This window comes from Myxocyprinus asiaticus, chromosome 25 (genome assembly GCF_019703515.2).
Source record: "Myxocyprinus asiaticus isolate MX2 ecotype Aquarium Trade chromosome 25, UBuf_Myxa_2, whole genome shotgun sequence".
In the NCBI taxonomy this organism is placed as follows: domain Eukaryota; kingdom Metazoa; phylum Chordata; class Actinopteri; order Cypriniformes; family Catostomidae; genus Myxocyprinus; species Myxocyprinus asiaticus.
In genome coordinates this window covers 45475001-45489367 of record NC_059368.1, presented here as the reverse complement: position 1 = coordinate 45489367, position 14367 = coordinate 45475001, and the positions used below count along the sequence as shown (strand labels likewise).

Below are 14367 nucleotides of genomic sequence, written 5' to 3'. Positions count from 1 at the left end.
CATTGGGGATTAATACTGGTCTTCTTGCAATATTAAAACTGCTACAGTACAGGCTAGAGATGCATTTGAGTGTTTGACTGAAGTATAAAGCCCAGTTCAAAGCGTTTCAGCACCGTTTTAAGTACACTGTAATCTGACATAGTTTATGAATCCTACTACGAGGAAGGCGTAATTATGAATATTAAAATATTCATATTTTAATATTCATAATAATAATAAAAATAAAAATAATAATATTTTTTACGTTACGAATGTTGCTAGGTAACCTTCCTGAAGCGTTATTACGTACTTAATTAATATTCATGAGCCAAGCCTTCAGCCTAGCAAAACTAACGTACCGCCTACTTAAAAACTCTTTGCCTTTTAGCCAATCAAGACGGCTTAGTGGGCGAGTATGACATCACATGATTAATATTCATTAGAAATGCCTTCACCGTAGCAGGATTGGTATGTTGACGCCCGAAGGGGCGGAGCTGAAAGTCGCTGATTATTCATGTCGTTAGGAAAGAGTCGAGCGGCAGTTCCTCCGAAGTTACATCGAAACTTCCATAATAATGCGGTGCTCAACATGAGTGGTCAGCAGGACGAGCAGAGTGTTGTGTTAACCGCCTACATCAGCAACAGTGAAGCTTTACCGGCCGTCAGCTGTAAGGAACAAGCGGGGTTTTCGGGACCGAGGTGAGGGATCACATGAACGCGACTTTATTTATTACCCAGGGCAATGTGCACTATTTATAGCAACTGTATCCTAAGGATGTGTCTCAGAGCCTTGTGTGCTGCCTACCTTGATAGTAGACTTCTCTGATGCCTCAAAAGGCAGGCAGATGACTCGGATTTGAGACACAGCCCTAGAGTTCAGTTTAAAGTGCTTTTCTGCCTCTAGGATGGGTTTCATGGGCATATCTTCAAACTGGAGATTTTAACCTAACACTGTTGTGTTTACAACCTCTGGATGTTGTTACAAGTGATGGCTGGAGTATTTTTAATGTGTAAGTGGAAGAATCTACAGTAGTTCTGCCTGTAGTAGGTTGTTTTAAAGTCTAAACATGTGGTGCCACTGCTACTACCGGCTGTGAGCAAAAGACCGATATATTGGTCAAGTCGATTAATCCAAGAAGCTTTTGCTGCAAGAGATCTCCAAATGGGGGCGGAATCTCCAAAAGAAGGCGGGGTGACTCCAGAAAGGGGCGGGGTACACCGAGAAGGGGTTGGGCCAACTCTATAAGGGGGTAACACTTCCACACATGGTTAGGGAAAGGGTTTGGAGCTTCCGCCCCTTTTTGGAGCTCTGCCTGCAGCTATATCCTTCTCAATTAATCAGCCAGTATTTGGCAATTTTTACATTTTCTGCATTGGCCAATCAAGGACACAATAATAGTTCCTTGATGCATTTTAACTTACAAGCTTTCAATGACCAGGCCAGAACTTTAGCCGCCAGACTACATTCCGTAATTTGTGTTAAAACTGGGGCTATCAATTGATTAAAATTTGTAATAAAATTAATTGTATGACATGCCGATTAATTAATGGAATTAAACACATATATCAAGATTTGCTGGAAAAAGCCCCTCAAATAAAGAATTCAATATAAATCATACATAATAATTAAAATAATAAAAAATATAACATGTAGGACCTAAAATAAATATAATAACGCAGATATTCAGATTGAAAAATACTATTGTGGGAGATGAGTAAAGCATTAAGACAAAACAAAAAGTGGCTTTAATTAGAAATCAAAATATTGTTTGTTTCATTCAACAAGCCAACAGTCGACTACAATTAATTTTGCAGTTGAGTTCCTCAATCTGTCCTGTTCTCTCAGGATGCGTTTTTGCATCCCGTCTGCACTATTTTTATTGGTCGACCTATGTACATGTGCATCAGATGGACCCTTTTGGAGCGTCTCACTGTTTTCATCATCATTTTAAATGCTGCGCTTCAGCGTTGTGCTTTGTCAAAGCATTTTTAGCAAGTCAGTCCAATTGGCACCATCTTTGGAACGCTCTCGAGCAGCTATTTTTCTTTGTAAACAAGCGGCATAAGTGCAACTCCTATCTACTTGAATGGGAAAGACCGAAATCTCCAAAACTGTTGGTTAAGATTACGATCAAAGAACATATTTCAAATCAGCAGAGTAACCGAGTAATCAAGTACTCGTTCTGCACTAGCTACTGGCAATAAATGTCAACATATCATTAATTACAATTTTCATAAACTCATTGATTTTGAGCGCGTATAGTTTTACCATTTATCGCATTTTGCCATCGTTTAATCACACACTGTTGCACTGGCAGAATGAATGAAATCAGGCGGTGACACGGACAGTCCTCCACAAACTTTACACAACCAGCAGAAGGAAGAAAGATGCTGGGAAAATGCTGCTTTAACTTTCTTTGCACCAAAACTGCATCTTGTTTCATCTTGGCAAAATAAATGCATTATTCTCTCCGTTCTTGTCAGAGCATTCTCTCTTTCTTAGCAGTGTATAGTAAACAGACATGCAGATGTCACATTCAGCATGGCTTATGAAACATCACCTTTGGAAATAAATAAATAATACAATATGTGTTATTTTTAACGTTCATTTTAATTTACGAGTAATCATGTACTTGTTTTTGAGGGTAAGACTAGTACTCGACAACAAAATCACTTGAAAACGCCCATCCCTAGTAAATAGTCTCTGGGTTTGTCAAGCTGTCAAGAACGCCTCCTGCTTGTGAGGTTTGCTGAGGTGCACTGACTGCCCCCTGCTGACACGCCTCGTAAAAACACAAACTTGCATTTACTTGAAGCTTGAATTGCTATGATGGTTGGAAAATGCATTCCTTTATTACGGAATTTACGTACTGGTCAGGAAGCATGACTGATTGTGTAAAGTTTTTAACGCGTTTGTTTTTATAAAGTAAATTGCTCTAAATTAACACGTTAAATCGACAGCTCTAGTTAAAACCAGACATGGGGTTAGGTTAGGTTTCAATGGCAGATGTCAACACCAATATCTGGAGAACACGCTGATAGCCCATATGATACAGTACAGTTGAGCAAATAAGACAGATGTTAAATTGAATAAATGTACATAAATAGTAATGCCTATTTTCAGAAAGAGTTGATAAAATATTCACTTCAAAAAATGTGAAAGCAGAAAGTGTGTCTTATCAATTGAGCATCAGCTGAAAACTGCATCCGTATGGTTAATAATCACATTAAGTGACACAACCCTTGTGTTAATTCTAAAATCTACAGGCGGCAGTTGGATGAGATCTTTGAGGGGGCATTTTGACCTTAATGGTGGGCAATAAGTTGGTCGTTTCTCCGTCCGACTGGGGGGGAGGGTGGGGTATTGCCCCCTCATAGTCCTGGCCGTGATAGACGGCCTTGTCAATGATAAGGCACACTTTGTTTTCAAATATTTTTCAGTTATATCAGTCAAAAAGTCATATCAGTTTTAATACAAGGTGTAGTCTGGTTGTTAAAACATCTGGGCTGGTAAGTGAAAGGTTGCAGGTTCAAATCTCACAAGGAGCCTTTAATTTCAGTGTACTGTAAATCACGTCAGATAAAAGTGCCAGCTAAATTAGAAATGAGTAATATGCCTGTGCTCCAGAAATTTTTTGTGCCAAACCATTTAGTTCCCCATTTGTGCCACACAAGGATCCTCTTGATATATGCAGATGGCAGTATCTCAGTGCTGTGAAATGGGATGCTGCTGTTATTTGTGTTGTCAGATGGAGCAGAGGAGATCTGTGTGTCTCACGCGTTCAGCAGCTGCGAGCTGAACTCACCTGCAAATTCTGCCAGCCGGACCTCAGCAGCTCTGGCTGCTTTAAAAAGAGGTTTCTGTCTCTGTGTGTGTTTGTGTGTGTGAGAGGATGTGCTCATTGAGGTCTGCCAGCTGGCCTTTGGCTTTTTTCACTGGCATCTGCTTTTTGCTGGTTGTTTGCAGACTGGCCTGTCGTTTAGATTCAGACAGAAAGAATTACACAAAAGCATGTCTGAAAAAAATATTTCTATATTCAGAACTAACTGAAGACTTTGTTGAGCAATCTAAATAAAGAATTAGTCATTACTATGAAGAACATAATGAGAATGATGTCTTTAATAGACGTTTTCACTCTAATTCTGTTGTTTGTTCTTCACCCTCTCATTTCAAACACTTTCTTCCGTTAAACCCAAAATAAGAATATTCACACTGTTTTTAATACAATGAAAGTGGATGGTGATTTATACCGAAGTATATTTGGCCATCATTGGAACGCACCCAGGCAGCTATTTTTATGTAAACAAGCGGCATAAAAGTGCGGCTCCTGTCTACTTGAATCGGTAAAGACTGAAATCTACAAAACAGTTGGTCAAGATTAGAGATAGGCCTATATATCGGTCTAACCGATTAATCTAGTCCATAGTTGCTTTTTGGAACTATCGGTTATCAGCAAAAATCGATGCCGATAGATGCGATAGTTTTTTGCTATTCTTTTTTCATTTCTCCATATTCCTCTTTGGCAGGCGCTGGAGGATTCTGCAGTATAACAGCGGCCTCTAGAGGTGAAATAAAAACAGCTATAAATATCTAAATCTAAATCTTTCATTTACAATATTCATCTATATTTGTTATCCTCACTTCAATGCATATATATATATATATATATATATTTGAGTATATAAAAAAGTGTTCCATATTAAAGGTGAAATCATTAAAAAAGTTTTACTCCTAAAGAAATGAATTGTAATTTTAAAACATATGTATAAATCATGAGCACTCACATGAGATGAAGACTCTAGTCAAATCAGTGACCTTATAAAAGCTGTTTTATTCTACATGGGGCAGGGGCGCCCTCATGGGGGCTGCCATTTTAGAAACACATGACCAGCTGAATACTACTTGCTTAATCATAGTAACCGTCTTGCTATTGGACATTTTCACTTTTGGATTAAATTAATCGTGGCTGATTGTGAATAGTGAATTTCTACAATGGCATCTGTAACTGAAAACTATTGATTTTGAATGATGCTGCATCCACACCACTAGGTGTCATTGTATGTCCAAGATGACATGAGCAAAAAGTTACTGAGTGCACCTTTAAAGCGAGGGCATGCATAGAAAAATGCAACCATATGGAAACATTCCCTGTCAGCACATAATAAACCTTATTCCTCATTAAACCTCATCTGATGTAATATTTATACAGTATATAAGTATGTTTGTGTATATATATATATATATATATATATATATATATATATATATATATATATATATATATATATATATATATATATATATATTTATATATTAGGGGTGTAACAGTACATGTATTCGTCCCGAACCGTCACGGTACTGACGTCACAGTTCGGTGCATGCAGTCAGATGAAGAATACATCAGTCACAGGCAATCCACACGTCAATTCAGAAGGGGGTGCGCACGGTAATGCAGTGCTGTTTGCTAACAACAGGAAAAAGAGCAGAAGAAGAAGAGACTACCTATGCACCAACCCAAAACAAGAATGGCTTCTCCTAATGCACAAGTTTTATTTTTCATTATTCTATTTATTTTGTACTTTTATAACACAAGATGCTTTTCAGTTTTGTAGCTGATTGTGACCAAATACCTTTTGTTTTTTATCAACCCTACAAAAAATATGGCCTATGCAAGAGTGCATTCTGTTTACTGCTTAGTGCTTAATACACTAAAGGATGCTGTACTGTACCAACTACCTCAGTGGGACTAAATGCCGCTAGGTGGAACAAACTGTAATTTGCACTACTGTCTGTTCAAAATAAATGAAAAGAATCCTAGCATTTGGGATTTGTTCCTTTTTCCTGTTGTACCAAACTCGTATCGAACCGTGACCCCAAAACGAGGCATGTATCGAACCGTGACTTCTGTGTACCGTTACACCCCTAATATACACACAACCCTTCATCTGGTGAAAATATAGGCTATTAAAAGCTTAAAGTGATAGTTCACCCAAAAATGAAAATTCTCTCATTATTTACTCACTCTCATGCCATCCCAGGTGTGTATGACTTTCTTCTGCAGAACATAAATGAAGATTTTTAGAAGAATATTCCAGCTCTACTGGGGCTTGGGTAGCTCAGCGAGTAAAGATGCTGACTATCACACCTGGAGTTGCGAGTTTGAATCCAGGGCGTGCTGAGTGATTCCAGCCAGGTCTCCTTAGCAACCAAATTGGCCCGGTTGCTAGGGAGGGTAGAGTCACGTGGGGTAACCTCCTCGTGGTCGCTATAATGTGGCTCTCGCTCTCGGTGGGGCGCGTGGTGAATTGTGCGTGGATGCCGCAGAGAATAGCGTGAAGCCTCCACACGTGCTATGTCTCTACGGTAACGCGCTCAACAAGCCACGTGATAAGATGCGTGGATTGACCATCTAAGACGCGGAGGCAACTGAAATTCGTCCTCCACCACCCGGATTGAGGCGAGTCACTACATCACCACGAGGACCTAGAGTGCGTTGGGAATTGGGCATTCCAAATTGGGGAAAAAAAAAAATATATTCCAGCTCTGTGTGTCAGTTCAATGCAAGTGAAAGGGACATAAAAAGGCTGCATAAAAATAATCCATTTGACTCCAGTGATTAGTCTAGATCTTCAGAAGTGATATGATAGGTGTGGGTGAGAAACAGACAATATTTTACAGATCAAGATCAGCCCTTTTTTGCTAGAAATTCTCCCTGCCCAGTAGGTGGCAATATGCATGAATATGGTGAATCACCAAAAACACAAGAAGAAGAATGTGAAAGTGAAAGTTAGAGTGGAGATCGTATGAGCAGGGAGGAGAATTTATTGTAAAAATGGACAGGTAAGGTAGTGCTCCATCTGTGCTACATAGTCTCTGTTTATACTGATTTATGCTCCAGAAGTATGAAAAAAAAAAAAAAAAACACTCTGTCAAAGTATCATAAAAGTAGTCCATATGACTTGTGCACTTTATTTCAAATCTTCTGAAGTCATATCGACATGATAGCTTTGTATGAGGAAAATCCCAAAATGTAAATTATCACTGATAATACTGATAAGATTCAGTTAAAAAAATGTCACCTTTAGATGCGCGATTGAGGGCAAATGGCATTAGTTCTTGTGTGTCATGTTACCGATTGCAACGCAGCATTTTTTAATATGCTTGACCACAAATGGTAAAAGGGAAGATTTTCAGTGATCAACAGGTCAGATTATAATTTCGTTTGATCCTCACACAAAGCTATCGTATGACTTAAGAAGACTTGAAAGGAAGAACATGAGGAACATTAGCTCTCACTCATGAAATCTGTAATGATGAGCCATACAATAACGTTGTGTGGACGCATAAGAACAGAGATTTGCTGTGAGATATGTGGAAGGGTGTGTGTTGCTTTTGTGTTTTGAGAGTGTATGTTTGTGGTTGATAGTTTCACCTTTACTGGCATGGCAAACATCGCTTGACTTTCCACCTTGTGTGGCCATCCCATTACATAATGAATATTTCATTGACAGTGGCCTGTAGGTTTTGCGGTCATTGTGTGATGGATGTTGGACACTCAGCAGGGTCCTTGCAGATTGAATGTAATTTAGTAAAGGCTTGTGTGAGTGGAACTATTTTATCCTCAGAGACATCTCTTTCACTGGACTTATGATGCCATTAACTCATTCAGCAGTGCACACACAATACAGAATCAACAAATGCTATCATAGCCTGGCTGTTATCACTTTTCCATTGACACAGTACACACATCTTATGCAGATCTATTCCTGCTTTGTAAAATTCCCTTAACATAATAAAAACTGAGATTATGGAAAAATCTGAGGCCGCATTGACAATCTGGGATTTACAGTCCTATTTAAACCTGGAAATAAACAAAGTTAAAAGATTTTGAAAAATGTAAACAAAGAAAAGATTTGATCTAAAATATATGAGAAATATTTAGGATTGTGCACTATTTCTAGGTCACTAATTACATGTAAGCACACTTGCGACATTGTACAAAGGAGTTAACATGCACAGATATTCAGATTTTCTTGCTACCATTAAAGCACATACAATGCTCTTTGGAACATTCTCAAATCATGCTGGATAACATGGATCAAATTGTAATGCTGATACTATCAATTGTAATGGAAAAAGTTGTATTAAATTAGAAAAAATGCAAAATAGAAGCATTTTCATTTGTGGTCCTAGACTTTCGGAAACCACTGGATATAAAATGTATTTAGGATAGCAAAAATGTATAATAAATACAAATAAATGAAAATACATGTATAATGATAAATAAATACAAATTAATCATGTAATGTAAAAGTTATACATATTTGGTAAAAAAAAAGTGTAATAAATAAATAAAACTATGATGATATATATTTATATAGCATAAAAGTATAATAAATATAAATAAATGGAAATATGATGATAAATAAATACAAATACATTAAATAATGCAATAAAAAATACATTAATTCCATATCAACCGTATATACACTACTGGTCAAAAGTTTTGAAACCCTTATTCTTTATTATAATTTTTTTCTTCACATTTTAGAATAATAGTAAGGTCAACAAAACTATTGAATAACATAAATGGAACTATGGGAATTATGTTGTGACTAAACAAAATCCAAAATAAATCAAAACTGTGTTATATTTGAGCATCTTCAAAGTAGTCACCCTTTGTCTAGAATTTGCAGACATGTACTCTTGACATTTTCTCAACCAACTTCTTGAGGTATCACCCTGAGATGCTTTTTAAACAGTATTGAAGGAGTTCCCATCTATGTTGGGCACTTATTGGCTGCTTTTCTTTATTATTTGGTCCAAGTCATCAATTTCAAAAACTTTTTTTATTTTTATTAAATGTTAGTTTTATAATGAAATAAATTAATATGGTGGCACAATTATATTTTTGTCTACAAAACTAATTTCAAACATTTAAGCATACGCCTTCAGATCAAAAGATTTTTAACATCATGAGAAACATTTCAGTAAAGTGTTTCAAAACTTTTGACCGGTAGTGTGTGTGTGTGTGTGTGTATATATATATATATATATATATATATACATACATTAGGGCTGTCAGTAGATTAAAATGTTTAATCACAATTAATCTCATAATTTTTCATAGTTAATCGTGATTAAACTCAGATTTTAAAAGTAATGTAATTTGACTCCATATATGCTTATTTCCTGACATAATGCATTTACTGAAGTCTTACATACACTTAGGTTGAAGTCATTAAAACTAATTTTTTTTTTAACCACTCCACAGATTTCATATTAGCAAACTATAGTTTTGGCAAGACGTTTAGGACATCTACTTTGTGCATGACACAAGTCATTTTTACAACAATTGTTTACAGACAGATTGTTTCACTTTTAATTGACTATATCACAGTTCCAGTGGGTCAGAAGTTTACACACACTATGTTAACTGTGCATTTAAGCAGCTTGGAAAATTACAGAAAATGATGTCTGATAGGAGGTGTACTGAATTGGAGGTGAACCTGTGGCCTAACTTCAAACTCAGGGCCTCTTTGCTTGACATCATGGGAAAATCAAAAGAAATCAGCCAAGACCTCAGAAAAAAATGTTGGACCTCTACAAGTCTGTTTCATCCTTGTGAACAATTTCCAAACGCCTGAAGGTACCACGTTCATCTGTACAAACAAAAGTACACAAGTATAAACACCATGGGACCACGCAGCCATCATACTGCTCAGGAAGGAGACACATTCTGTCTCCTAGAGATGGACGTAGTTTGGTGCGAAAAGTGCAAATCAATCCCAGAACAACAGCCTTGTGAAGATGCTGGAGGAAATATCCATGTATCTATATCCACAGTAAAACGAGTCCTATATCGATATAACCTGAAAGGCTGCTCAGCAAGGAAGAAGCCACTGCTCCAAAACCACCATAAAAAAGCCACACTACAGTTTGCAAGTGCACACGGGGACAAAGATCTTGCTTTTGGAGAAATGTCCTCTGGTCTGATGAAACAAATTTTTAACTGTTTGGCCATAATGACCATCGTTATGTTTGGAGGAAAAAGGGGGAGGCTCGCAAGCTGAAGAACACCATCCCATCCGTGAAACATGGGGGTGGCAGCATCATCTTGTGGGGGTGCTTTGCTGCAGGAGGGACTGGTGCACTTCACAAAATAGATGGCAACACGAGGAAGGAAAATTATGTGGATATATTGAAGCAACATCAAGACATCAGCCAGGAAGTTAAAGCTCGGTCGCAAATGGGTATTCCAAATGGACAATGACCCCAAGCATACCTCCAAAGTTGTGGCAAAATGGCTTAAGGACAACAAAGTCAAGGTATTGGAGTGGCCATCACAAAGCCCTGACCTCAATCCGATGGAAAATTTGTGGGCAGAACTGAAAAAGCATGTGTGAGCAAGGAGGTCTACAAACCTGACTCAGTTACTCCAGTTCTGTCTGGAGGAATGGGCCAAAATTCCAGCAACTTATTGTGAGAAGCTTGTGGAAGGCTACCCAATATGTTTGACCCAAGTTAAACAATTTAAAGGCAATGCTACCAAATACTAATAAAGAGTATGTAAACTTCTGACCCACTGGGAATGTGATGAAAGAAATAAAAAGCTGAAATAAATAATTCTCTCTACTATTATTCTGACATTTCACATTTTTAAAATAAAGTAGTGATCCTAACTGACCTAAGACAGGGAACGTTTTCTATGATTAAATGTCAGGAATTGTGAAAAACTGAGTTTATATGTATTTGGTTAAGGTGCATGTAAACTTCTGACTTCAACTGTATTTGTTCTTTGGAAAGAACAACACAATAGAAGAAAACAATACAGTTTGTAACAAAAATGCTTTATTATAATTTTCCAAACTCCACAGTATAAATACAGAAATTCATTAAAATAGCTCCAATTCGAGCAACATTAAACATTTCTCAAAGTCTTAAGTGTTTACTGATTGAAAGAACTAGTATTCATTGTAATGCGCATTAAACCCTCATTTAATATTAATCAGTCGGAAGGCTGTCTTTTTACTTTAGATATGGAATGCACATGATTCGTGTCACGGCATCAAGCGCTGCATTGAACTCCATATGAAAAGCATGTCTTGTTCTGCTTTTAGCGTTGGCATTTCCAATATAAAGATAATTCATCCGAACTGTCCGCTGATCATTAGCTGACACTTCAAAACTCGGCAGCAACGGGTACAAAGTTTAAATTATATGAAATTTGAGCAGAGCGTCAACAGGGAGAAAAACTATCTGCACAGCGGGCTTGTAAGAATTGACATGCTTATGTGGTAAAATGCTGACTTACAAAAGACGTGTGATGGACTAACAGTGTTTTTAACTCACACAGAGCTGAATAAAATATCAGAAACAATAATGTCAAATTGGTACATGCCTTAATTGCAATTAAGAAAAATTAACGCATTAAACATTTTCAATTAATCACATGCATTAACGCGTTAACGCTGACAGCACTAATGTGTGTGTGTATGTATATATATATATATATATGTATAATGAAGACATACAAACAAATGAAAATGATAAATAATACATCATAAAAATACAAAATATACTATAGAAATGGAAAATGTATAAATATAATGTGGGTTTCATGTACATTCTAATTTGTGAATCAGGATTTTGTTTTAAAGTAAATACTTCTGCAGGAAGCACAGGAACAAAAGTAGGCAGGAAATAGTTTTCCACTCAATGCACTGAGTATTCTGAGACTTGTAAACTCTTAGACCGCTTTGAGAGATAACTTAACAGTTTATCAGCGCAACCCGATGTGCAGATGTGATAAAATAACTTGAACACCCAACATACACAGTCCTGTTGTCTATCGATTTAGAATAAGGAAGGATAAACGTCGAGCTTGGTGAAGTAGTTCACGCAAAAATGAAAATTCTGTCATCAGTCACTCACCCTCGTGTTGTTCCAAACCTGTATGACTTTCTTGCTTTCACGGAACACAAAATGAGATGTAATGGGCAGAATGTTCATACTGCTCTTTTCCATACATAGACAGATTATTGATTATATGCTCTACGCTATTGCTAAATTAGCTCTAATATTAGAGGCTGAATATTTTTTTTTCACTTGAAAGTAAATGCATTGCAAATGGCATTTCATGTTGTCTTTCTTTAAACTGATTTAAACATGAACGTACATGTTCTTAGTTTTAGAAACAACACGACCTCTCACTGTTTCCAAGCAGCCACATTCCATCGGTATACTTTTAGTTGTCATAGCAACAGCCCACATACTGGTTCTGACCCCTTGACTCGACTCTGTTAAATCTTCTGTTCAGCTTTAGCTTGACTCCTCTTTCACATCGTACCGTATACTCTAGTGTACTAGCTGCTATGGAGAACTACAAAAAAGACAGTGTTAGTGCTTTGACTGTCCTGTTAGTGTGTCTCTTTTGTTTGTGTGTGTAAAATGACTCTGCTGCTTATAGAAAGAAATGCATACGTACTTGACACTTTCTTTCTTTGGTCAAATGTGTTGGTGGTTTGTATTGCTTTGAGTGCTGTCTAACCTTTAGCATGTAGAGTCATCTGAAGAAGAGTTTAAAGCCCCACTCCACAAATGCCTGGTTAATAGCTAAACCATGAAAGGGCCATCGTCAGCATTTATGACAGAGGAAAGGTTGTTGGTGAATCACAGGCAAACAAAAAAAAAAAAAAACACTTTCATTTTTGTTTCAGTTGCTCTTATTTAGAACATTTGCTGTGTCTCTGTTTACAAATGCCACTATGAACTACAGTACCTTCATTGAACTGTATTCTGAAACATGTGCATGTGAATTAATCATGCACGTGGATAATTTCTCATTACCGCAACACGTTCAGCTTCAAAATTAGGACCATTAAATGTAGCATAAACAAATTAAACTATAAAAAGGAATGCTGTACCTAAGATCCAATAGTACATAATATATATACCGTTGAAGTCAGAAGTTTACATACACCTAAGCCAAATACATATAAACTCAGTTTTTCACAATTCCTGATATTTAATCATAGAAAACATTCCCTGTCTTAGGTCAGTTAGGATCACTACTTTATTTTAAGAATGTGAAATGTCAGAATAATAGTAGAGAGAATGATTTATCTCAGCTTTTATTTCTTTCATCACATTCCCAGTGGGTCAGAAATGTACATACACTTTGTTAGTATTTGGTAGCATTGCCTTTAAATTGTTTAACTTGGGTCAAACATATTGGGTAGCCTTCCACAAGCTTCTCACAATAAGTTGCTGGAATTTTTGCCCATTCCTCCAGACAGAACTGGAGTAACTGAGTCAGGTTTATAGGCCTCCTTGCTCGCACATGCTTTTTCAGTTCTGCCCACAAATTTTCTATCGGATTGAGGTCAGGGCTTTGTGATGGCCACTCCAATACCTTGACTTTGTTGTCCTTAAGCCATTTTGCCACAACTTTGGAGGTGTACTTGGGGTCATTGTCCATTTGGAATACCCATTTGTGACTGAGCTTTAACTTCCTGACTGATGTCTTGAGATTTTGCTTCTGAGATTGACTGCAAGAATCTAGCCAGGATAGATCGGGGTCTATCTGTGGGCGCACTCAATTTCGAGCTGACGGTCCACTGTTCTGATCAAATTCAGAATAACCCCCTCCAAAAACATGACCATATCTTGACCTTCCTTGCCCTCTGGGATTCCAACCAAACAAACATTATTACGTCTGCTCAGATTTTCCGATATCCTCTAGTTTTTCCCACACCTGTTCCACATCAGCCTTGGTAGCAGGCAGGTTAGCTTGTAGCTCTCTTTCGGCCGACTCCAGAAATTCGACCTGTTTTTGAACATTGTCCACTCTTGTGATCAGGGTGGAAAGATTCGCCTCCATAGATGTGATCACTCTACATATTTCTGCGAGGCCCTCCATGTTGGCTGCGATTTTTGTTAGTGCTGCATAAATGTTCGAGATATCCCAGCCTACGTCATGAAGCTCGCTGCTATCACTATCAACTCTGCCATCTTGATCCTGCGAGGCGTCTGACGTGTGAGAACGTAAGTGCTTTTTTATGTTGCCACAGCCCAACGATTTCAAATTTTTCGACATCCTGCCCTCCCAGCACAGTTTAACAAACAAAACTATTACAGTTCTCGCCAGTTAATATTGCTTTAAAGGATAATTGTAGCAAAGTTTAAGCGAAGCTCGCATCTAAGCGACCAACCCTTGCATAGCGTCATGTGACTCCTCGTTTGAGAGGTTGTTTGATAATTCAGATGGATCTCACAGTAAAATCGGAAACAATAGGTTTAGTTTTCTTTGTGTACAATCGGTCTGTGCTTACTGAAATGCGGAACACTGTCCCCAGTGGTCAAAACGGTAAGTGTTGTTGGACGTA

The 14367-nt window shown here is 37.5% G+C and overlaps 1 protein-coding gene across 2 annotated transcripts in view; it reads left to right on the top strand.

Moving 5' to 3' along the window:
- Nucleotides 1-495: 495 nt before the first annotated feature.
- Nucleotides 496-14367, top strand: part of LOC127415809 (rho GTPase-activating protein 18-like) — a 51609-nt gene continuing 37737 nt past the window's right edge. For both annotated transcript variants that reach the window (XM_051654769.1, XM_051654768.1), the window contains exon 1: nt 496-678. In XM_051654769.1, coding sequence (XP_051510729.1) covers nt 569-678 — 110 coding nt within the window. In that variant the 5' untranslated portion in view covers nt 496-568. The remainder of the gene's footprint in view (nt 679-14367) is intronic.